Here is a 24661-nt window from a genome sequence, read left to right as displayed (position 1 = left end):
ATGGGAAAATATAAATAAAAGCATACATACAAATGTAAAAATTTAAAATAAATAATTACATTTTAAAATACATATAAAATTAATTTTGAAATACCCATGCAAAAATTAATAAATAAATTAAATGTACACTGTCGCCCAAAGTTTCAATGCTCTGTTAATTGTGGTTTCATTTTCATTGTGATATGTTTGAAAGAGATTAATTGATTAAGATTTGAAAAGATCTACACTTTATCTGTCAATAATAAATCACATTGTCATAATTTATTTCATGGAAGAGGTAAAAAAAATATTTTATTCCAACTTTATGAACGACGTGTATAAACATAAATAAATTGAATTTTAAAATTCCAATAAACTTTCGGATTGTAATAAAACATGTAAATCTCCATGTACATAAATGAAATTTCACATTTAGATAGTTAAATATGTATAAATCAATTATACCTACACTGGAGGTGGCGATCTTATTTGAAATGACCGTAAAAACACCTGAAAGTGCGGCATTGCAGATGTGTCTCTATAAGTGCAACACACAAGTAGACACAGTTTTTTCTGCCATAAATCAGTTTATTGATAATTGCATTGATCCCAGAGGAGTAAATGGGTCACTGCAGCAGTGAAGAATCAAGGATCAGCAGCTTCCTGCCTTCAGCTGCTCTGTTCCATTACAGACACCGGGCCATGAATTATACAGAGCCGGTGAACACATCTATTATTAAAGTGAAGGGGCTTTGGATGAAGGATGTGTGCGTCAACTAAAAGCATTTAAAGTATTCTTGGATGTTTTATAGTATATCACCAAATCTTAAACACAGCCCTTCATATGGTCCAGTTATAGACCAGAGAGTCTATGTGAACTGAGCCAAAACGTGTTCTGGGGAAATGCTTCTTCTTCTTCTGTGGTAAATGCTGAGACAGGAGCAGAGAGAGTTTTCCTGTGTTTGCTCCCATTGGACTGTCATGTGACAGAGACAACAAACAGATGAATCTACAGTAAATATTTATACACAGTGCCTGTATGCACTCTGCATGCTCTATATGTGTTCATGTGTGTGTGTGTGTGTGTGTGGTTATGTGTGCCTGTTGGGTGTGGTCACTACTGCAGCTTGCCGTTTTTGTTGTGGTCTTCTTTTCGAGAATACATCTTGGATTAAAAAACAAATCTGATCATGGATAAATAATCCATTCTGTTTAACATTGTCAGGTTTTTAATTCAATAATGTATGACTGTTGTGTCACAATGCAGTGACTAAAATATAACATGATATATTGTTTTGTCTTTTTCTGTTGGTTGTATAGTAAAATGTGGCTCATGAGAATGACTTGATTTAGGAAGTTTTTGCTAACAAAAAAATTGTTTGACAAAAAGTTGCTTGTCACTAAAACAGTCACAAAGCCAACTATGAAAATATGCTACAGCCATAAAGAACACAATGAGAAAAGTGACCTTGTTGACATAAACTTAAAAACTGGGGCTGTAAATATTGATAATTCTATCATTGATTAATGTCTGAACAACTTTACAGTTAATTTGCTCTTTATTTAGCGTAAAGAATGTCATAACATCGACATAAAGGTCCCTCCTAAGTAATAAGCCGTCCAAAACTCAATTTCTTTTCAGTTTATAGTTATATAATGACACGAAAACAGGTCAGTCTGCACATTAGAGAAGCAATAACTAGAATATGTTGGCATTTTTGCTTCCTAACATTAGGGCCGATATATTTAGGCTGAATATCGATATACGATATATATCCTGACATTTTTATCGTAAAGTGAGAGCAAATGTTCAGTCAAAGTCAAATATGACATGTCACAAGTAGTTTTATTGAAACCGTTTATTTAAGTGAACATAAATACTGTACAACAACAGGAGTACTTTTTTTTTTTTTTTTTTTTTAAATCAAAGCTCCATGAAGTGCACATTTCGAACTTTATAATAAGAACTTTAATATGACAAACCCCAAGTAAGGGCAGCATTTATAAAGAAAAAAAACCATTTTGAACTATATTGATATATGCGATATGGTCTAATTCCATATCGCATTTAAAAATATATCAATATGTTTTTTAAATCGATATATCGCCCAACCTTACCTAACATTTTATTTCAGATACACAACAAAATCACCAACTGTTTCAGGACTAATCAAAACCAATCAAAGTCATTTGGAAGCTAATGATATTTGCTGTCATTTTCCTTTTGGAAAATTATGTTTTTACTTAAGGCTGCTATTGACGAGTACTGCCTGACATGGAGAATGAATCCCCCTGTATCATGCCCACTTGATGATTAAGGTGTTATTAATTTAAATGTGTTTGCGAAGTCTTACTCTTATGCAGCTACTGTAGCTCAGGACTGTGCAGTGACCTTAAAATCAGCCCATCAGAGTGAAGTAATAAACCCAGGCCAATAGCACAGATGTTTATGTTGATAGAACAAGGAGATTTAGGTTTTCTCTCTTTCTAGTCACACATTGCTGCTATCAAGTAAGACCCTCCTGCCTAAATGTCAATTATTCAACAGCTAAGAGAAGCTGTCTTGTTTTAGGCCTGATGCTAATGAATTTTTGACATCATGTAATGGATTTTTAAAGCGGTTTCAAAAGGAAATGTAAAGTTTTGACCCAACAGCTGCGCCATAAATCTTCCATCTGATGTGGAAATGAGGAGTGTATTAGTGTCTGTTCAGATAAAGACTGTGTTCCTACGGAGGTCATCCTCATCATCATCCTCATCAGTGAGGTGTAGGCGGATGCTGGCAGGATGCCGCTGTGACTCTTTGCGGTGTCGGGACGCAGTGTCATCACCTCCTCACTGAGCCCCGAGGCTCGAGGAGGGAGAGGAGGAGCGATGATGGAGGTGTTAGTCATCCAGTACTGACCTCCTTCTCCTCTTCTCCTCCTCCTCGTCTCCGCTCAGCTCCAGCCTCTCCTCTTCCGCATCTTCCTCTTTTTCTGCCTGGGGGAGAAGTCTAGTCGTCTCTTATTCTTTCTGCAGTCCCATTTCCTCTCTTTCCTCTCTGATAGTTTGGGTAGTAAATCTGCTCATATGTTTGGCTTGCTAACATGCTAACGCTTTTGCATTTTATAGAGTAATCATCAATGACTGGTGTCCTAAAAGAGAGTAAATAAATGAAGCTGTTGTGTGCATATACAGTCATGGAAAAAGTTAATAGACCACCCTTGTTTTTTTCAATGTCTTGTTCATTTTAATGCCTGGTACAACTAAAGGTACATTTGTTTGGACAAATATAATGATAACAACAAAAATAGCTGATAAGAGTTTAATTTAAGAGCTGATATCTAGACATTTTCCATGTTTTTCTTGATAATGATTTTGGTTATTATCAAGAAAACCATGGAAAATGTCTAGATATCAGCTCTTAAATTAAACTCTTATGAGCTATTTTTGTTGTTATCATTATATTTGTCCAAACAAATGTAGCTTTAGTTGTATCAGGCATTAAAATGAACAAGAAATTGAAGAAAACAATTATCTAATATTTTTTTCCATGACTGTACATGCCAGATGTTGTTGTTTTGTTAACCTCCTGACATTTTATTACATATACATCCATAGTCGATACCTACAAAGAAGCTAAGCAATGTACTGCAGCCTCAATCGGTTAGTTTGCTTGTGTTGTTGTGTGACTTTGTTTTTTAAAGGGTTAGTTTGAATGATCTATGAGGTCAAATTACTGTTTAACATTGTCCTCAGACAGCCCTTTCCTCAGGGAACTGAAACCGTTAAAGTGGGGAAAATATTCTAAATATAGTGAACACTTAATTTGCTTTTGGAGCCAGCTTCAAGTGGCTAATCAAGGAACTGCAGTTCTTGTTCACATGTTAAACATGATTATAATCATTATTAAAATGAAATAAAATGTTTTTTTCTCTCTGCAGGCTCTGAATGGCTTCGTCCTGGTGGTGACAGCTGAGGGAATCATCTTCTTCTGCTCCCACACCATCCAAGATTACCTCGGCTTCCATCAGGTACAACCTTCCTGTCATTTTCAAGCATATTTCCAGTTGTTTATCTCAACCATAGACTGTATAAATAATGGACGTAGTGACCGTGATGTCACCCGTTGGTTTGTGGCCCGTTGGAAGCATCGAGTTCAGCGTTACACTCGTCGCCATCTTGCGTCGCCATCTTGTTTCTGATACAGGGAGCAGGCCATATTTGGACTGTGGAGGAGGAGAGGGATCTGATCACTGACTACAGCCTCTCTACACCTCAACCTGACTGAGAGAAGTCGCTGCTAATTCATGTTAGCATAACTGGAGCATTAACTGGGATGTTCATTTTGGCTAGCAAAAAACAATAACAAATTGTATGTTACTTACCTCAGAAAACTGAACAGCGACTCCTTGGAGTGTCTGTTAGTCCAACCAAACACTGAACAAGACATTTTAATGAACAAAACGTTAAAATAAACTGTCATTAAGTTAAATTTTCTCATTTTGTATTGAAATAAATGGACAGAAATGCTTTTGCAGCACCCCCTGCTGGCATTTTCAGTAGAATGCAGGTTAAGGCACTTCCTGGTTTGCCTCCCTGCTCAGACCCGGAGGTTGCCACCTGATCTCGACCCACTGGCTGATTTATATTTTGGAATATGTGTTGTGTCCACCTTTAGTTTGGCTTGTTTCATTAAGGTAAGAAAGCTAACATCTCCTCCAAAACAGCACTGAGGGGTGAATTCACAAAAGGATTGTGAGGCATAACATGTAGAACATATCATTAATTACATGTCTAATAGTCTTGTCTAAATATCTTTTAAAGTAGTAAATTGTCTTTTAATAAAGTTTTTTGGGGCTGCAGAGAGGCAGAAAGGTGGAGTACATGTGCACATTAGGTTCATGGCAGGTGGACCTTGATGGCAGCAAGTGAACACATCACCCCGAGTGCCCTAAGGATTGAAACAAAATCACATATGGAGCAATGGTTAATCCATTTGGCTTCACAACCAAGTGCCGCTGCCTCTACTTTAATCTAATTTTGGAGAATGTGATTATCACATTATCTAAAGTCTGTCTGTCTATCCGACACACACACACACACACACATACTCACAGTCTGAGTGCTTACTAAAAGCACACTAAGCACACGCATCTTCCCCCCTTTCACGCTCACACACAAAGGTGTAAACATCACCTCTCAGCCCTCATTTCCCTGTCCACCTGAGGCGCGTCACCATGCATTTAGCCAACAAATCCAAATCTGTGGTGAAGCGGCTGTCTCTGCTCACGATGAGTGTTTGGAAACAGAAAACACTCGGTGTTAACGTCTGTTGCAACCCCAGTAAATAAGACACAACTGAGGAGCAAGTAGGAAAAGAACACCCAGACTAAAAGGAAAGACTCAGATGGTGTTTTTGTAGGTTTTTTCCGCTGCTTAGAACAAGAAATATTTATAGTCAGACATCCATCCGTCCATCCATTTTTCTCCGCTTATCCGGGGCCGGGTCGCGGGGGCAGCAGACTAAGCAGGGCATTCCAGACGTCCCCCTCCCCAGTCACAATGTCAAGCTCCTCCTGGGGGACCCCGAGGTGTTCCCAGGCCAGGAGAGAGATATAATCCCTCCACCATAGGCAATAATACAACAATATGATGCATCCCGTTTAATTTTACTGAAGGGGTTGCCACAGTGGTTGTATGATTATGTTATTGTCATGTGCTAAGTTAAAGTAAGCACACATCTATGCCTACTGGGATGTTTCTTAGCCTAGCCACCCTTAGCTTAGCACAACCTTTGCATCAGTGCTGCAGGAGTCCAAAACCCAGAATTTTTGCTGGGTCCCTTGTCTTAAAGTGAATGCGGTTTTAGCAGTATTTTTTTTTTTTTAAATAAACTTTTTTAAATTAATATTACATGTACAAACTGTGCACAAAAACATAGCATCAACAGTGCTTATACACATACAAAATAGACAAAAGGAAAAAGTAAGACATAAGACACACAGTACAGACGTACCAGGCTAAATGGACCCACATACTTGCCCAGTTTAAGTCTGTCTACACATGATATAAATGGCTGCCAAAATCTGTAGAAACTGTCAGTGTGGTGAAGTTTGTTTACAGTCCAATGTTAGCTTTTTACTTCTACATTTGTGAAGATTATCTTACTAAGAATAACAAAATTTATATAATTCCAGTGGAAAAATCCTATTGGCTTTTTCTTGAAAGAACCAGGGTGATGTTAAGCTCTGGGTTGGCCTGCAGCACTGTATGGCCAGGGTGCCTAAAGCCTGAACAATGAGAAAAATAACTCCCATTCTCATTTTTTTTGAGAAGTATTTCACATAACACTTCTGCCTGTCAAAATTCCTTATTGGTGACCTGAGTTCGATCCCTCCCACACTGGGAGGGTGGTTCTCCTCTGGGCCTCAGCCAGGTCATGCTGGGTCTGGACGACAGATATCAGGGTCATAGCGGGTCTTTGGCCCAATTTCAACTATTTGAACCAAATGTTCAGCGACACTTGATTTCTTTTGGCCCCACTTCAAGGCAAACGGAATCAAACACACCCCTCAGGGTACCTGCTGATAGTGACTGCTTCAACAAATCATCTGCCTGAACTTGTATAGTCTCATAATCAGTCACAAAGGTGTCCAATGTCTGTATTTTCTGTGTAACTATATCATAATATAAATTCTGTTTTCCTGTCAGACCGACGTGATGCATCAGAGTGTGTTTGAGCTGATCCACACTGAAGACCAACAGGAGTTCAGGAGCAACCTGCACTGGGCCCTCAACCCCCCTGCCGGCCTCGGCCCCCCCACAGATCCCTCCACAGGTCTGTTAACCATAGACAGTTCAGTTCAGCTGTATTTCCATTTTGTCCTGGCTCAGGGGAAAGGTCCTTCATTGCCATGCTAACTGGTTAGCTAGGTTTGCTAACTAACTAATACTCAGTCATACAATTGAAATGAAACATCGTTTCCATTTTGTCCTGGCTCAGGGGAAAGGTCCTTCACTACCATGCTAACTGGTTAGCTAGGTTTGCTAACTAACTAGTTCTCAGTCATACAATTGAAATAAAACAACATGGTTGCCGCCCGACACATTGCAGCAAACAACATCATGCTTCTACATTACCAATGTGATAGTGGCTATAATAAAGACACACACATTTACATGAGATGTGTTTTGACGTCCTCAGATGGTGAGTCCGTGTCGACCTCTTCCTGCCTGGTGAGCTACAACCCCGACCAACTTCCACCTGAAAACTCCTCCTTCCTGGAGCGAGGCTTTGTCTGCCGCTTCCGCTGTTTGTTGGACAACTCCTCCGGCTTCCTGGTAAGACTGATAATTCAGTAGAACAGATACACACACGCAATAGATAAGAAGAACAATACCAATAGTTGGAAACAAATACTTTTAATAATTTGTTTCCTAAACAGTGTGAGGCAGTTTTTCAGGGGTGTAATGCGATGTGAGCTCTATTTTTATCACATTTAAACATATAGCGTAGATGAATCTGTTCACCAGCTTGGAGACATGGTTATTGGTATGCACTGTCACAGTCGAATACAGTGATAAAGGTTCATCCATATTTGAGGCTTGTGGTGTTTTCGGACCTGTTGGTGCTGCTCGCAGTATGGCGTGCCACCTCAGAGTCCCTCAGGGATCAGAAGCCACCATTTACTCCTGTAATCCGCCTTAAGAGAGCCTCGGGGTCGTGGGGAAAAGGGCCTTAATCCTCCCACCGCTCACAGGAGACAGGAGCACAGGGGGAACTTGCTTAGTCAGGGTTGGTAGCTCCAGACAAGCCACTGCTACTTCAGCTACAGTAGTTAGCTGCACATGGAGAAAAACATGTTGTGGTTCAGTGGCAATGAAAGACCCTTCTGGGAAAAGTGGAAAAGGATCTCCCATAAGCAAGGCACCTCAGGGTCCACTGTTTTGCAACTTTGTAATGCGGGAATGAAAGAAAATTAATCATCATTTATCAAGTGAAAAGGCAAATTTTTACTACATCCAGCTACTCATTTTTGAAGATTTAATGCCTTTGCTCTATTTTTATTTTCATAGATATAATCATGACTAAAACTTGACATTTTAGTGCTTAAATGCTCACTTTATCAGAATTGGATTCTCTTGAATCAGTTATTATTTTGTTGTTGTGTTTTTGAAGGGCATACTTTATCTCAGCAGGGATTGACCTTTTTGCCAGTTCAGAACAGTACACTATTGATATGGTTAGGGTCCCTGTTTCATAGCTTTTTACCTTACCCTTATACCTTTTTACCCCTTTACCTCTTGTGAAGGGATTCGAACTTGCGCCTCTCCGTCTTCCCTCCCAGTGCGTTTGCGTGAGCATTAAGCCAGGTTTCTGCTTCTGTCTACCAGTCGCTTTGGCTTTGTTTTTTGTAATCCCTCCTGCTATTCAGGGCTAGATTCCTGACATCACGGCTGCAGGCCCTTAAACCCACCAAGGTCAATTAACCAGAGCTAACAGAGGAGGTGGGGGTCCTCACACGACATGGCGCAGAATGAGAGGAACTCAGCAGACAGGAGAAAGTGGTTCGCTTTAAGAGGTCTTTGTAGGGAAACCTTCTCTGCACAGTACAGTTTCACATGTCCCATCACACACAGTTAGATGTGAAAGACGGAGTAATGATGCCAGATGAAGTCAAATCAGGTGAATGTGGAATCTAATTGTTGACTTGCAACTAGCAACTGGATCCAAATCACCTCAACAGTTAATAAAGCCTGGCTTAAAGCTGAAAATGTATTTTTTACTGACAAGATATTAAGGCTTGAAGAAAGTACGTGTTTGTAGTTTGTGCTTTGGTTGCTGCTGGCTTGGTAATGTCACTTCATTGACTGAAGTTTAGTCTCAGCTACTCATCAAGTACAAGTATGGGACTTTGATTTAGGCACCTCTTGAATTGATCTAGTAAAAATACCTGATTTTGATTCTTTATTCTTTGAAAAATCAAAGAGCAAAGAATTTCCCACCCAATGTAGTGGGATTACTTTATTTATAAGAAACATTATTCATACTTTCTATAAATATAATCCCACTCATCTAATTTTCACAAAGGTATTTTGTATATACTCCCATGTTAACACCGTATATGAAAAGCAAATGAAGTGACATGTCGTTTTAGGTTGTTTTAATGCGTTTACCATAAAGGTCAGAGTAACATGCACTGCAGCTCTAGCAGCAGCTGGTTTGACCACGGAGACGAGTGTGGCGGCCGGATAAACCGCAGTCATCTTCTCGGTCACCCCGCTGTGCTTCCCGGGTGGTCCAGAGTCACTGCCTAGACCAACAGGTTGATAATGTCGTTGTCTTTCAAAGAACTTAAATATTTATATTAAATATTTATTTAAATATATAGATTGCTTTTTAATATCAGACATTGTTCAGTTCTTGGAAATGCATCTTGCTGGAAAATGATGGCCAGTCTTTGAATGATAGATATATTTATTTTTCATAAAAAGCAAATGTGTCCCACCGTGGTGAGGTTTTGTCTTGTCTGACTAAAAAGTAATTTTCCTCTTGTTTCAGGTCACTTGCCCTTCCTTATGTGTCACCGGTCTGAGTAGGGCTGGGTGATAAGGACCAAAAGTCATATCAGTTACTGTCATACAGTTAATTGACTCTTTATTTAGCATAAAGAATGTCATAACATCGACATAAAGGTCCCTCCTGAGTAATAAGCCGTCCAAAACTCAAATTTTTTTCAGTTTATAGTTATATAATGACACAAAAACAGGTCAGTCTGCACATTATAGAAGCAATAACTAGAATATGTTGGCATTTTTGCTTCCTAACATTAGGGCTGATATATTTAGGCTGAATATCGATATACGATATATATCCCGATATTTGTATCGCAAAGTGAGAGCAAATGTTCAGTCAAAGTCAAATATGACATGTCACAAGTAGTTCTATTGAAACTGTTAATTTAAGTGAACATAAATACTGTGTAACAACAGGAGAACCTTTTTCTTGAGTCCAGGTCTGACAAAATTAACAAATTCAATAAATCCTTGTCAGCTAATATAATGGCAGGGGAAACACCAAAGCCAGTGGGGTCAGCCATGACAGAAACTATGTAGAGCTGTAAGGTCAAGCTGCCGAGTGTCTGCTCTTTGCTTGAGCGACTGTAGGACTTAAAGGCAGCTTAAAGCTACATTGTTGCCTGTCATGGGGCTCGGGGCCCTATGACGGGTCAAAATGTTATTTAACATGAATACTGGGCTTCCATAGGAACGCATTGTTTATCAGCAGCAAATATAGAGATACAGAAAGGTTTTCCTGAGGGGAGGATTAGAGGAAATGTCACAATGTCTCGTCTCAGGAGCATGACTGTACCCTGCAAATAAAGTTTGGCTTGATGATGAGTCAGGAAAGGCCACAAGCTCACTGCAATATAGAGGCTTTTTTGTGCTTCAAACTACCAGTTCACTTGGCAAATTAGTTACAAACCCAGATTCCATTAGTGTTATACAGATAGTGTTCACAGTACAGCTAACTTGCCTAAACCACAGAGGTCTGGAGAAAATATGTGGTTGTATTCAAACAGAAAACCAACACAAGATCTATTCAACCTTCCTCTAGTTTTAGGTTTTAAATGCATAAAAGTACCGCACAACTTCTGCTTATTGCATCAAGGCTTTTTGACTTTGGCAGGAGCTTCTATTTAAACAAAATAAAACAAAAAAAATCTATTTCATTAAATTATGCCCTAGTGAAAATTATAATGTTTGTGTTGTTTCAGTTAGAATATAAGATTATAAAACAATATTTAGTGAAATAGATACGATACGATACGATACGATACGATACGATACGATACGATACGGTACGATAATAAAACATTTGAGATGTCTTCTAATACCCCTCAGTAATAGTGAGGTAACAGAACCATTTATTTTATATAATTATCTTGAGGTTCATTTTACAATTTTTTTTAATTGAAAAATTAAAGAAGGGTATGCTGTCAAAAAGGCCCAGGGAGCCACACAAAAAATATTAAAACTAATCTTTTCATGTATAGAGATACTAACAGAAAGCTAACATAAGAGGAAGGATAAACTCAATTATATATTTTTTTAACATTAGGGACAACTCTACTGCCTTGAAGCAGGTGATTATTAGCAACCAGAGTTACCCCAAAAAATAGAATCATGCCTTGACTAATAAAGGTAAATATGTCACCTAACAAATGAGTTACTTCAGATACTGCGACCTACGATTGGTGTTAAATGAGCACTATGAACCTTAGTTTTGGTGATCAGTCATGCATGAAGTCGCTGTCACTTAATCACTGTTTTCAAATAGTGACAACCAGTGAGTCATGTGACCAGAGGGAGAGCAGCTGGAGGGTTTCCAGTTAGAGACACCAGTGGCCCCAGTGTGTTTACAGTGTGCTAAAGTGTTTTTTCTCTCCACATTACCCAGCAGGATAAATAAGGCTGATGGTGCTCGACAGGGAGAAAAGAAACAGCACTCACTCGTCTGCTGTGGAAATTGATGCAATAGTCTCAGAGGGAAAAGAGGAAATGGATTCACAGCTTTTCATCTTATTTGTGATTTATGCGCTCTCCTCTCAGGCGCTCAACATCCAGGGTCGACTCAAGTTCCTCCACGGTCAGAGCCGCCAGCAGAGCGACAGCGAGGGGAGCACGCCGCCTCAGCTCGCCCTGTTCGCCATCGCCACGCCCCTCCAGCCTCCGGCCATCCTGGAAATCAGGACCAGGAACATGATCTTCAGGACGAAACACAAGCTCGACTTCACACCCATGGCCTGCGACGCAAAGTGCGTATTCTAAAAAACATCACAAATTTTGTTAACTGTTGCAACACTAGAATAAAGCTACCCGATTGCTTTTAACTCATCTCACAATTATTAAACAGTAATTCTTGTGTGTATCTGCTGTTTATCCTGGATTTTCAGGGGTAAAATTGTTCTGGGCTACACTGAGGCGGAGCTGAGAGTTCGAGGTTCGGGATACCAGTTCATTCATGCTGCCGACATGCTGTACTGTGCCGAAAACCATGTCCGAAGTAAGTCAGCAGCTGAGCTTTTGAAACTCCAACGGATCTGTTGGTTGTTCTGTTGATAATTTTATTGGAAAAATTCTCAATATTTTTAGTGAAAAAGTCCCTAGTGAGGCACAAAAATGAGTTTGCACAGTGTATTTTTGTGGTTTGCCACAAAGAGGAAAGAAGGAATGTAACTAATAATGATATTCTGATGATATTTCTCCTAATTCTGTAAGAATCACCTTCCATTTTTAATTACTGCTGGCAATGTCCAGACTCACATCTAACATCTAGCAACATCTAAACACTGAAAAGGCTGCTTACAGAGTAATGGTCATTAGATGTAGTTGATTTATTGACTTTTTTACCAGCACAAAAACGAGACATTTGCAGCTTTCCAGTCATCGAGAATCAGTGTGTGAATTGAGTATGGCTCAACATTACATTTGTAACACATGCAACAAACAAACAAACAAACAAACATGCTCCCTGCACGTCTGTTGATGATGGAGGAAATCTCCAAGTGAGAGTCAAGTGCCCTACTTACCTTGTGTACCGGATGACCCGGTTAGTCGTAACCATGGCGCCCCAATGCGCTGCTACCAGACACGCTCTCTCACAAAGACACATACTGTATGCATGTAGTCATGCATACAGAAACGAAAATACATGCATATGCATTTGGAAACATACAGCACATAGATACAAACATGCTCTAATGCACGCACAGATGGGAAGGCAGGTTTCCAGACAGCACAACAGAATCCACATGATAATAACACATGATGCCATTTTAAAGATATATGAGTGGAGACAATTGGCCCAGTTGGAAAATACAAATATTTACTCCTGTAATCAGATTATGAGAAAAACCATCATTATTAGGAAAGTCAAACAAAATGAAGCCATAATCGAATCATAGGTCACAGAACCTCGATGCCAGTTCCTTCTAAAGGTCAGGAGCTTGTGACTTTACTGCTAAAAACATGCAACAATGAGTGAAAAGCTTTTCAGATTTCCAAAAATAATTTTAAGTGGCAAAATGGGCAATGACGTTTCCTCTCTTGAGTGTGGTACTCAGGATTTTTGTCTTTAGGTAGATCATAGTTAAACATGAAAAAGGGACAGTTCATGCCAACATCAAAAATACATACATATCTTCATTTCTAAAAAACTCTCTGTTGGGCCAATGTAAAAGTCTTCAAATTGGTTTGATATCAAGCCAAACACCGGACTGGACCTGTTTACCAAATACTGTTGGCACAGGTTGCTGATGTACTATTACTACTGTTTAGTTTGTTTAGAATGTGTCATTATGACAAATGCTGGATCAGCCTACTTGCAAAACCAGCAATTGACCCAACTCTGCTCAACAACAATGTCTCCAGAAATCATGATCCGGTTACCATAGATAATCCACAGACCTTATCCTGAGCACTTTCACATAGGAACTTTTTTTTTTCTATCCAGCTACACCCGCCAACTGTATCACGTTACAGCTCAGCCAGGAGGACACTATTAATATTTACATCTCACGCTGCCATGAGCACGAGCCTCTTGCCGATGAGTAAATTCACGCCTCCCTGTGTGTTGATAGTGTTGGCAGGTGTTGTTTGTGTAAAATTTGCCTTAAATCTTTCTTCCTTAAGCTGTCTGAACCATGTGATGAACACATAATAACCGTTCCCCAGCTGTTCAATGGTATGTGAGTCTGCACAGTCTGAAGAAAGCACATTCCAATGGTTCTGTGCTTCACTATGAAGCTTTTTTAGAAACAAGACAGCACAGAAACATGACCTGCACCACAATTACACACACCGACAGGCACAACACTGAGCCGTGGAGATGAGGGACCGGAGCTAGAAGGATGGCATGGTGTATGTATGTGTGTTGGGCCGCTTAAGTGTGTGCAAACAGGACTTGTAACATGTGCATGTAGCCAAAGTGAACATCAGCATGCAGCCTTTCATCACAGAAGCACGCCCGACTGAGCAAATGCAGTGTGAGTGTGTGCACACTGCGGGGTGTGCAGAGCACAAACAGCAGTGACACAGAGCCTCTGATGTCTCGCCTGATGTGATTCCAGTGATAAAGACGGGCGAGAGCGGCCTCACCGTCTTCAGGCTGCTAACTAAGGACAACCGGTGGAAGTGGGTCCAGGCCAACGCCAGACTCGTCTACAAGAACGGAAAGCCAGACTACATCATCGCCACGCAGAGGCCCTTAGTGTAAGTGGATGATGATGTTTATTTTTGAGATTTCTACATTACTTTTTTTCAGATAAACAGAGGCGTATTACTCTGTTTCCACTCTGTTTCTACTCTGTGCTGTCACATCTCTAACTATATGAACCCCAAATAAGCATATTTTACTGTGATTTAATTAAAATACACAGATACAATTATGCTGGAATAACCGCAACATCATGCTGGTGTGTAAAATGTCAGGGCTGTCCGCAACACAACAAGCAAACAGTTTGTTTTACAGTGCTTGATGATTTAATGGAGTTCAGGACAATCAGAGCTACGTTATGCAGGAAAATCTCAACGCTGATAGGCTTTCACGACAGGGCGTCAAACAAATTTCTCACTTGATTGGAAAACTTGAAAAACGCGAGTAAGGTCTTTCACATCGCCTGGTATGAGTCACCCAAATTCCTCACTGTGCATTGACCTTGTATGTGTAATCACGTATGGTATGAACAAACCATAAGAAGCTGGTTGAGTCAAATATGATTTCAAGGACTTGTTTTTCTTTTGAAGAAGCATTTTATCCTCCTGTCAATCAAGTCCAATTAGTAACTCTTGGGGTCATTAAGTTAAATCCAGCGCGACAAAATGATTGTGCACGTTTTATGATGAAAAGCCAGACTACATCATCGCCACGCAGAGGCCCTTAGTGTAAGTGGATGATGATATTTATTTTTGAGATTATGCCTATTCATCTGTTCATTTCTCTCTGTAACACTTAATGTATTTCTCACAGTGACGAGGAAGGAGGGGAACACCTGAGGAAGCGATCGATGCACCTTCCCTTCACCTTTGCCACTGGAGAGGCGATGCTCTACCAGACCGGTTACCCACTGCACGGCTTCCCTGATTCCTTCCAGGGCAAAGCCAAAGGCAGCAAGTCCAAGAAAGGAAAGCATGACAAGAGCTCTTCAGACGACCTGGACCCAAAGTCCCTGCTGGGAGCTCTGATGAGCCAGGATGAGTCTGTGTATGTCTGCCAGCCGGACACAGAGCCTAAGATGTCTTACCACAGCAGCCTTTTTAGTGAGCAGCAAGGTGACGGTGATGGTTTTGGCGGCTTGTTATGTGGCAACAGCTGGCAAATTGCATGTAACGGGGAGACGGAGCCATGCAATAACAAAACATCCAGTTACGACCCACTGTTGGCCACTTTGGACTCCCTCTCCCTGGACGGGGAGGAAATGTGCTCCAACAGTGAGCTTTTTAGCGCCTTGGAGAACCTGGGACTGAATGCTGAGGACCTGGAGCTCCTGCTGCTGGACGAGAGGATGATCCAGGTGGAACTGGGCCCCAACCACATCCCAACACTTGGTGACCTTCTCACCAACAACGAAATCCTCTCCTACATCCATGACTCACTTGAAAGTGGGGCAGGAGGGGAGGAGCAAGGAGACAGAAGTGGATTTGGACCTGCGAATGGTTCACCGGCCCAAAGTATCTCCCAGCAGCCACAGGGGTGCCTCACATCTGCTGTCCCGCCAGCTCTTCCCATCGTCCAGCTGTCCCAACAAATGCAGCAACACATCAGCTCAGGTGAGCCTGTGAAAGCTCAGCCGCCACAGAATCAGTCTGTCTCCCAGCCCGCAACTGTGGACGGTAAGATTTTAACTGGGATTCCTAACAGTCACTGGGTGGTAACGACAGAGAACCACCATCACCCCAACAACCACTCCCATCACCACCCACATACTGTACTCAAAGCCTCACCGGTGAACGGTGAACACAAACACATCAACTCACTTCTGGAGTCGAGTCAACAGTGGACGGACCAGCACTCGCTCCACCTCCAGTCCCATCAGCTCCTGAGCAGCCAGACTGCTCCGCTGCCCGGCTTCCAGAATCACACAAACGGATCTTACATCCCGAATGGACACACAGCATTTCCGCCAAACGTGGAGCTCGGCCGCACAGGTTACAACATCTCCAACACGCTACATACAAGCGGCACGGCGCTAAACGGCATGACCACGCCAGATGTTTGTCACTACCAGAGTTTGGTGTCCAGCGCTCGGCCATATCAGCTGCAGGGTCACCAGAAACACCAGCAGATGTTGCAGCAGCCGCCACCCTCTTGTTTGCCCCAGTGTCCCACCCAGAGCTCGGCACTGGAGTTAGAGCAGTTACTGGGTCTGTCCCAGCCACAGCACGGTCTGCCATCATTAGAGGCCTACAGCATGTTCAACACTGCCACCACACAAGACTCCACTCACAGCAAGGTAAGAGACCAGGATGAAGTCACGGTGTAGAATTTGACTAAAATTAACCTCATTAGTCAATTGAATTGCATCAAGAGATGCAGAAAAACCTTCTACATTACTTTTTTTCAGATAAACAGAGGCATATTACTCTGTTTTTACTCTGTTTCTACTCTGTGCTGTCACATCTCTAACTATATGAACCCCAAATAAACATGTTTTACTGTGATTTAATTCAAATACACAGATACAATTATGCTGGAATAACCGCAACATCATGCTGGTGTGTAAAATGTCTGAATTCATGCAATGTCAGGGCTGTCCGCAACACAACAAGCAAACAGTTTGTTTTACAATGCTTGATGATATAATGAGTTCAGAACAATCAGAGCTACGTTATGCAGGAAAATCTCAACGCTGATCGGCTTTCACAACAGGGCTTCAAACTAATTTCTCACTTGATTGGAAAACTTTAAAAAACGAGAGTAAGGTCTTTCACATCGTCTGGTATGAGTCACCCAAATTCCTCACTGTGCATTGACCTTGTATGTGTAATCACGTATGGTATGAACAAACCATAAGAAGCTGGTTGACTCAGATATGATTTCAAGGACTTGTTTTTCTTTTGAAGAAGCATTTTATCCTCCTGTCAATCAAGTCCAATTACTAACTCTTGGGGTCATTCAGTTAAATCCAGCGCGACAAAATGATTTGTGCAGGTTTTATGATCCTGCAGCAAGTTTCATTAAACACTGAGGTTGGAGGGTCATTTCCTATTTAAATGACAGTCCCACTTAATAGCAGTCCCATTAAAACAACTGCATGTCCTTGAGAAGGTGAGCAATGTTTACTAGATCCTTTAACAGTCATCCTGAGCCCCACTAAGACCTTCTGTCTCAGGCCTGTCCTGTCTTTCTCTTTTCCTTCTTACCATCTGAAAAACGACTCAAGCTGCCAGCTCGCCTCAAAACTGTTTGTTCTGAGAGCCAAACTCTTGATCCTAGCCCACTGACGAAGGCCTGAAGTCTGTGTTGCCCTCAAATATCAACAAACCCAGGGCTGCAGAATCTACAACCCTTCAACCCTGCGCTGTTCTCTTTCACTGTCATGAAAATGGATTTTTTTCCGAGTCAGCACACAGAGGCCCCGGGCTGGCATAGAGCTCAGTGTAAACTGTGATGATGCGACCAGACATGCCATGTAAATAAGACGAGGGGGAGATGGGTCAGAGCAGAACAGATTAACTGAGAATAGAGTCCACTAGAATCTATTCTCTGTATGAGCCTGAATAAGTAATGGGCTTTTACTTGCCTTTCAGGCCATGCTTTCAGGGGAAGTTCTGTTTTATGTGTGAATTACAGCGTGTGCCTCGTTTATCAGCATCAAACGTGACATCACCTTTACTTCATGCAGACATACTTTAATGCCCCCTCAAATTTTGACTGTTGCTCAACCATATACACCAATGATTAAAAGTCAAACAACAGCTTTTCATTTTTCCTTTCAGCTCCTCAAATATTTGCATTTTGGACGGTTGGTCGTACAAAACCAGCACTTTTATCTTTGTCAGTATGACCAGTGGGTGATTGCAATGGGCCTTTGGTAGCCATTTCCAACTTTTTTTTAACATGATCAATTGGGAATTTAATCTACAGATAAATGAATATTGTAAATAACTGTTAGTTGCAGACCTAATAAAGTAGGTGCTGACAGAGAAATAACATTTTATGAAACTTAATGTTTGGGATCTTGATGCACTGTCAGACCCACCACTGAGCATAAACTCAGATCCCAGTAACATTATGTGGCTTGGTTAATGAGACTGCATCATGTTAAGAGGAAGCAGGAATTTCTATTTAAAGTCCAACAAAAACTTTTCCCAGTAATGACAGAGCAGTAGAAGCTGGGGAATGTCATCCTCAAAAATGCTAATCAGTTGAAGTACAAAGACTCGTGTAGCTGAAGGTCTACAGAAATTCCCATCGTAAAAAAAACATAACAAGGTAATTATACCTCGCCAATCAACGCTGCCAAATTTCACTCTGAAGCAGGATTTAAACCAGGAAAATCTCAGGATCTCACACAAATGGTACCTCTGGTTTATTCTTCTGCCGCTGTAGAACAAGTGTGCATTGTTAACTTAGCTGTGAGCTCTAACAAAGGCCAGTCATCCTATTGGTTAAACAAGCAAAAAACAAACAAATTGCTGTAGTAAAGTTTAAGTTGTATGAAGTGTGCTTTAGTTTGAAATCTCACTTTTGCTGTAAAATACTCCAATTACCACCTACAAAAAGAAAATCAACCATGTACACATTCATGGAGCTTTCATGGAGTCGTGATTGTGATTTGCCAGATAATCAGATCAAATTGTCTGCATCTCTACTCCGTCTGTTTCTCAGTGTTATTGTTCCACAGTGGGATAACAAGGGACATATAATATAATATGAGAAAATGGACCGAAGAGGGGAAAGAGAAGCAAATAGGCAGTAGTGAGAAAGAGTACAATAATGAATAGAATAAGGTCGGCCCCAGAGATGGCCGACCCCGGCAGGCATCCATTCATCCCCGCCCTATTCAGCCTCCACTGTTATTCTTCAGGGTCAATGACTGTCGCTGAAAGAAAAATACTGGCAGGCTGGCCAGTCAAGCATGAGCGGGGCTGACCTACAATTTGACTGTCATCATTACCTAATGCTGTGAATGCAGGATGGAGGGGGAGGCAGCCAATGCAGCCGGTCTATTCTCAGCTCAGATAGAAGCAGGGCTCCACTGTAGTGTAGTGTAGTGTGATTCACTTTTATTTTATAGGCTGTGGAGAAAATGTACTGTCATCTGTATAGAAGAGTTAAACCTCTCCAAGGATAACATAATGATGAGAATGCTCAATGAATACACATTGTTTATTATGTAGCACCATCATTTGTAAAAGTATGTCAAGTACACAGATAACAGAGCAATATTCTATAGCATTAATATAACACTATATTTGGTTTGTTGTACAATGTTCAGTGTCATTCCAACCATAACAAATATCAAATTGTCTTGAAGAAGATTTTTTAACTAGCGATTGTGACCAGAGTGCTGTCCTAAAAAAATTCCTGAGGTAATAAATCAGTTTTCTCATTTTGTACTGAAATGGATGGACTGAAATGTTTTTGCAGCCACCAGCCATACCCCTGTTTTTCAATAGAATGCAGCTTAAGGCACTTCCTGGTTTGCCTCCCTGTGACAGAGTGGCACAGATGTTGTATATGAACACAACAAAGATGCAGATGTTGCAATTATCATCAACAATTACAGACTAACCAGTGTAACTTTGTACATTTCCTACTAGCTATGAAAAAAGTTGCCTTGCTGCTAGTGTGTAAATGTCTATGAGCTTTATTAATTTCCTTTGAAAGCACATTTAATGCGTCACAATATGACAGCATCAGAGCTCCAAATGCAACAGGAAATAAGAAACTCAGGTTGCTGTGACACTTTAACAGCTTCAGTGCTAACTAAGCTGTTTAGGATTACAGTCACTGTGACTTACACATCACAGCAGCTACATAGTGAAGAGTACTCCACCCTCCTCTGTCTGCCTCCTCTAATGTCTCCTCCATCACTCTGCCTCCTTGTGTCACGGCGTCTCTCGGGACTCCAGGTCCACCATTCAAACAGCTCACCGCCTCACCTGACCTGCTTCTGGTGGTTAAGGTCAATGGTGACGTCTCACTACACTTTGGAGGGAGTAGTGAGGGAGTAAACAATGGATTTTTATGTATCAGCTTCTAAACTGAACAATATTTACTACCCAGTAGCTATTAAACATATTAATTCATAAAGACATTAAGTTGGTTCCATTCTGTTAGAAATTAGATTGGATGCAGTTTACAGATTGCTCTGGTTCAAAAATAGTTGGAAACACTTGGAATAATATACAGCACACAACACACTCAACAAAATGTGTAACATAGCTCAAGTCGATTTTTAGCTAGGTTTGTAATGCAAAAATGTTACATATTATACCTTTAAGTAATAATAAAATCAAATTGAGACTTGGCAGAAATGTCTACAAAGAAAATAATGAAATAAGTAATACATTTTGGTGACTGTGTGTTTCAGCTGGAGAACAGTTGCCTCCTCAGTGCCACCAACGCAGCGTACATCAGGACGTGCCTGATGCCCAATGGAAATGGCGTGGCCACAGGTGAAATCTCAGACGGACTCCCCGCCCTGCAGGACCCCCAGAAATCTGGATTTTTCCTCTGAATGGACGATGGCAGAGTATCAGAGGAGAAGAGAAGAGAAGGTACAGAAGGAAAAAAGAAAGACTCTATTTGATATGACCTCTTTTTCTACCTTCTAAAAAAGAGAGGGTAAAACATTCTTTTTCCCATAAAGGACTTCATATCAGCTTCTCTTTGTTTCAGTGTCAGACATCACACTCCTGCTACTCTGAGAACCGACAGACGTGACCAGGAAAGTTTGTTTTTTTTATCTGCCACACTGCGTATTATGATATTGCAAGTCAAGTGCTCACTGAAAGTTTAATTGTCGTCTTTGGATAAGCATTGGTGTTTCCAGTTTGCTGGAGGATGTACCTGATCGGAGCCAAAACTCATCACTTTCTGACCTGTAAATACACTGTTCAAGTCCTGAAGAGAGGAAAGAGATAGTCTAGGGATGCAATTTCTTTCTAAACGATAGGCTGACCCTTGATAACAGACCATTAACCGCAAACTAACAGGCAGGCAACCGAGTCCAAGTTGCATTACCCCTTTTCGCAAACCTAGTTCTTTTCCTGGGTGGTTCTGGTGCTGGTTCTGGTGCTGGTTCTGGTGCTGGTTCACAGTTGGTTCAAACAAACTGTCTCAGAACCTGTTTGCTTTTCCACAGGCTCGAGAGCCACGTCATTACATCACTGTATATGTCTGGAAACATCTCCGTTCTCCGTGACTATAATAAAAACAATGGCGGACCACATCGTCTGATTACAAATATTGCTCTTGGCTTTCTGAGCCTACATTGGCATCCAAACACGACTGGTACAACACATTTGTTCTGCTCATCTTGATCGCTCTGGATGTTGATTACGTTCTTATTAACAGTGAACGTAAGATGCTAGACTTTAATGTAAGCTAACGCTATCCCACAAACACAAGCCTATATCAATCACATTGCACTTAAACCAATAAAATAAACTGATTGATACATGTTTTATTTGGTCTTGTTGGTCATGACAATGCCGCCCCTGACATAAGTGGTTCGTGGTCGGAGACCAGCAATAAGTTTGTGCTGCTCTGGAACCAGTTTCCCTGGCCCAGAGCCGGTTCTTTGGCAGTCGAAACGCCAAGAACTGGTTCTGAGATTAAGCACCTGCTCCGAACCAGCCCTGGAACTGCCTTGGTCCAAAAGGGGTATGAGGACTGGGCACTGCCCTTCCATAAAGTTTTCCTTAATTCACGTTAATAATTAGGATTTTACAACAGAAATACCTGTGTTTACTCCGTGTATATTTGCATACCATGCAGCCGAAAATGGGGAATTTGTTAGAATTGGTCTGATTATAAGTGTACGAAAACGCATACCAGGTGTTGCTGGTATTTCTCCAATAAGTGACTCCAAAAACAAATAAGGTTGCCCATATCATCCCGAAAGTTTTATTTTTAATATTTATTTACTGTTTAACTGATTGAGTCAAAATTCTTGTTGTCAGTTAACGGTTAATTATTATCATCCCTAGTGTAGCCCCATACTGAAAGTCAAATAACTTTGGATAGTTATACATCCAGTGATTCTGTAATCTGCTTGTTTTTCCTCATACGGGAATGTTAATCACGTGAAGAGGGAACGTTTATTACAGCCATGAGATTTGGACCGAACACACCAACAGATGATTTACACTTCAGCGTTTGTTCGTAGATGTAGACGACCTGTAGGGTCCGTAGATGTCGTTCGTCCTGGTGCTTTACATGTCAACAAAACAGCATTTCATTCTTATCGTTGATATTGTTGAGATGAGATTTAAACAGATAGTAGAAAGGTTAAAATCAGAAAGTTTTTATTTATTGCCGCTGCCACAGAAAAAACACACGTGGCAGCTGTTTATCCTAATGCTGCATTTTAGCCTACTCGAGGTTTACAATGATGTTGTGCACTAAAGACAGAGTCAGAAAGGATCTGATTTGTCCGCCAGTGGCACTGAAATCAAACAAAAAAGCATTTGTGTTTCCTGATTGGAGACAGTGTGAAAATCTCCCGTTAATGCCTTGTCTCGGCGGCCTCGGCCAGTCAGACTCCCGCTTACTTTATCCTGCAGTCGTGTCATGTGGGAAACACTGAGTGCACTTACATGCACGCAGTAATCCATTAAGGACCTAATTGTAAATAATAGATCACAAACGAAGGCCGAAGAGGAAGTGCATGGAAGTATTTCTCAAGTTTTTGTTTTCCTGTCATCACAAATAATTGAGAGAATATATGCACTTAAATGTCTTTTTTTTAATTTTCATATCTGGCCGTTATGTTCATGTGTAGAAACTGATTTACAGTAAAGATCAGAAGCAAAGTGAAAGTGCTCCTTGATCCGTAGTATTAGCTGGAAACTCAAACCAAACGGAACAGAACAGAGCTAACAGACACAAGCTCGAATATAAAGTCCAAATAGTTTTTGTCCTTCCTTTGCAATGTAGACTTTCCTCACAGGACTGTGAAATGCTCAAATGCATTTAACTTCTGTTAAAGCTGCTACATTTACAGTGTACAGAGTTTGAAGATGTCCATCAACACAAACACTGTGATAGTCCATACTTCACACTCACAGACAGAAACAGTATAACTAAAACAAAGAATCATAACTTCCCATGTCCATCAGTGGGACATGAGCTCATGCTGTGTTCATGTCATGTCACATTAACTGTAAATAACACATGCAGCTTTTTAACGCAAAGTGATGTTGAAGAAAATTACAATTTACATGTGTTGAGTTTTTTTTTTAAACAATACTGTATCCAAATAATTTTTTTTCAATGACTTTTAATTTAGGGTATGATTGAAATGATTATTGACATTTATAAAAATCTATACGTGCTTATTTTTTAGTTTTTATGTGTGATTATAACCAATAATTTTAAACTAGCTCACTGCTGATGTGTTTGGAAGACCCTTTCGGCCAGTAAAAGAAAAGAAAATATGATAAAATGTAACCTTTTGATGGAAAAGAAATCCTGTCAGTGTGAATGACAAGCTTTCTTGAAATAATCCCATAGCATATCAAAATAACAAGAAACTTTCTTGAGAAATTATTTTGAGATATTTACTTATTATTTTGGGATATTTAGTCATTATTATTAAACAAAAAAAAAAAAAAAAGTCATTATTTTGAAAGACCAAGTCTTTCTGAGAATTCTGTGAGAATCTGAGTCATTATGAGAAATTAAGTTTTGTTTTTGTTAGAAACTAAGTCTTATTTTGAAAAACTAAGTAATTATTTTGAGATATTTACCTATTATTTTGGGATACTAAGTCATTATAATAAAAAACTAAGTACTTGAAAAACTAAGTTGTTATTTTGAGAAAGTTTCTCATCATAATGACACTAGCAGAAATGGGCTTCCATAGATGTGACATGAACGCAGCATTACTGCCATTTAAAAGCCCATAAAGAGCTGTACAACAGACTGGACAGCATTTAGCATTTAGCACTGACTCAAAAAACCAAATGAGAAACATGTGAACACACATGTGTCTGCAGTTGCTCCATTGTTGAATGTCTTGTAAACTGTAAAGGCGTTTGAAACATGAAGCTTTTATTTCACTACATAAAGGTGCTTAAAAGTGAAAAGTGGTGGATTTTGGTAGCTGATGACAACCGTCACAACGACAAAAATGCATTTACAGATATGCCTCTTGTCTTTTTGTTTTTGCAATTTCTTTGTAAACTGACTTTTGTTATAAAACAGAATATTTAAACCAGTTGTGAGATCAAATGCTGTATGAAAGATTATAAAATGACAATCATTTTCCAAGGCGCTTTAAAAACAAACAAAAAATGGTTGTGTGTGTATATAACTGTGTTTTTTTAATGGTGTTGTTGCAAGCACTACTTTAAAATCACTGCTCTTACAAACTCTTTCTCCAGCACTGAAAGTAGTCTTGTAGAAAAAAAAGCATTTTATGACTCCATGTTGTATGAATATTGTTCCCAAGAGTGTTTAACT

At 40.3% G+C, this 24661-nt stretch overlaps 1 protein-coding gene across 1 annotated transcript in view; it reads left to right on the top strand.

Moving 5' to 3' along the window:
• Positions 1-23694, top strand: part of ahr1b (aryl hydrocarbon receptor 1b) — a 36335-nt gene extending 12641 nt beyond the window's left edge. The window contains exons 4-12 of the mRNA XM_059328068.1: positions 3906-3995; positions 6676-6802; positions 7169-7305; positions 11578-11783; positions 11922-12031; positions 14097-14238; positions 14996-16478; positions 20565-20751; positions 20873-23694. Of these exons, the coding sequence (XP_059184051.1) occupies positions 3906-3995; positions 6676-6802; positions 7169-7305; positions 11578-11783; positions 11922-12031; positions 14097-14238; positions 14996-16478; positions 20565-20711 (2442 nt within the window). The 3' untranslated portion in view covers positions 20712-20751; positions 20873-23694. The remainder of the gene's footprint in view (positions 1-3905; positions 3996-6675; positions 6803-7168; positions 7306-11577; positions 11784-11921; positions 12032-14096; positions 14239-14995; positions 16479-20564; positions 20752-20872) is intronic.
• The last annotated feature ends 967 nt before the right edge of the window (positions 23695-24661 follow it).

Source organism: Centropristis striata, chromosome 24 (assembly GCF_030273125.1).
Source record: "Centropristis striata isolate RG_2023a ecotype Rhode Island chromosome 24, C.striata_1.0, whole genome shotgun sequence".
NCBI classification, from domain to species: domain Eukaryota; kingdom Metazoa; phylum Chordata; class Actinopteri; order Perciformes; family Serranidae; genus Centropristis; species Centropristis striata.
Note: the sequence above shows the minus strand (reverse complement) of the source record. Positions and strands in the feature narration are given on the sequence as shown.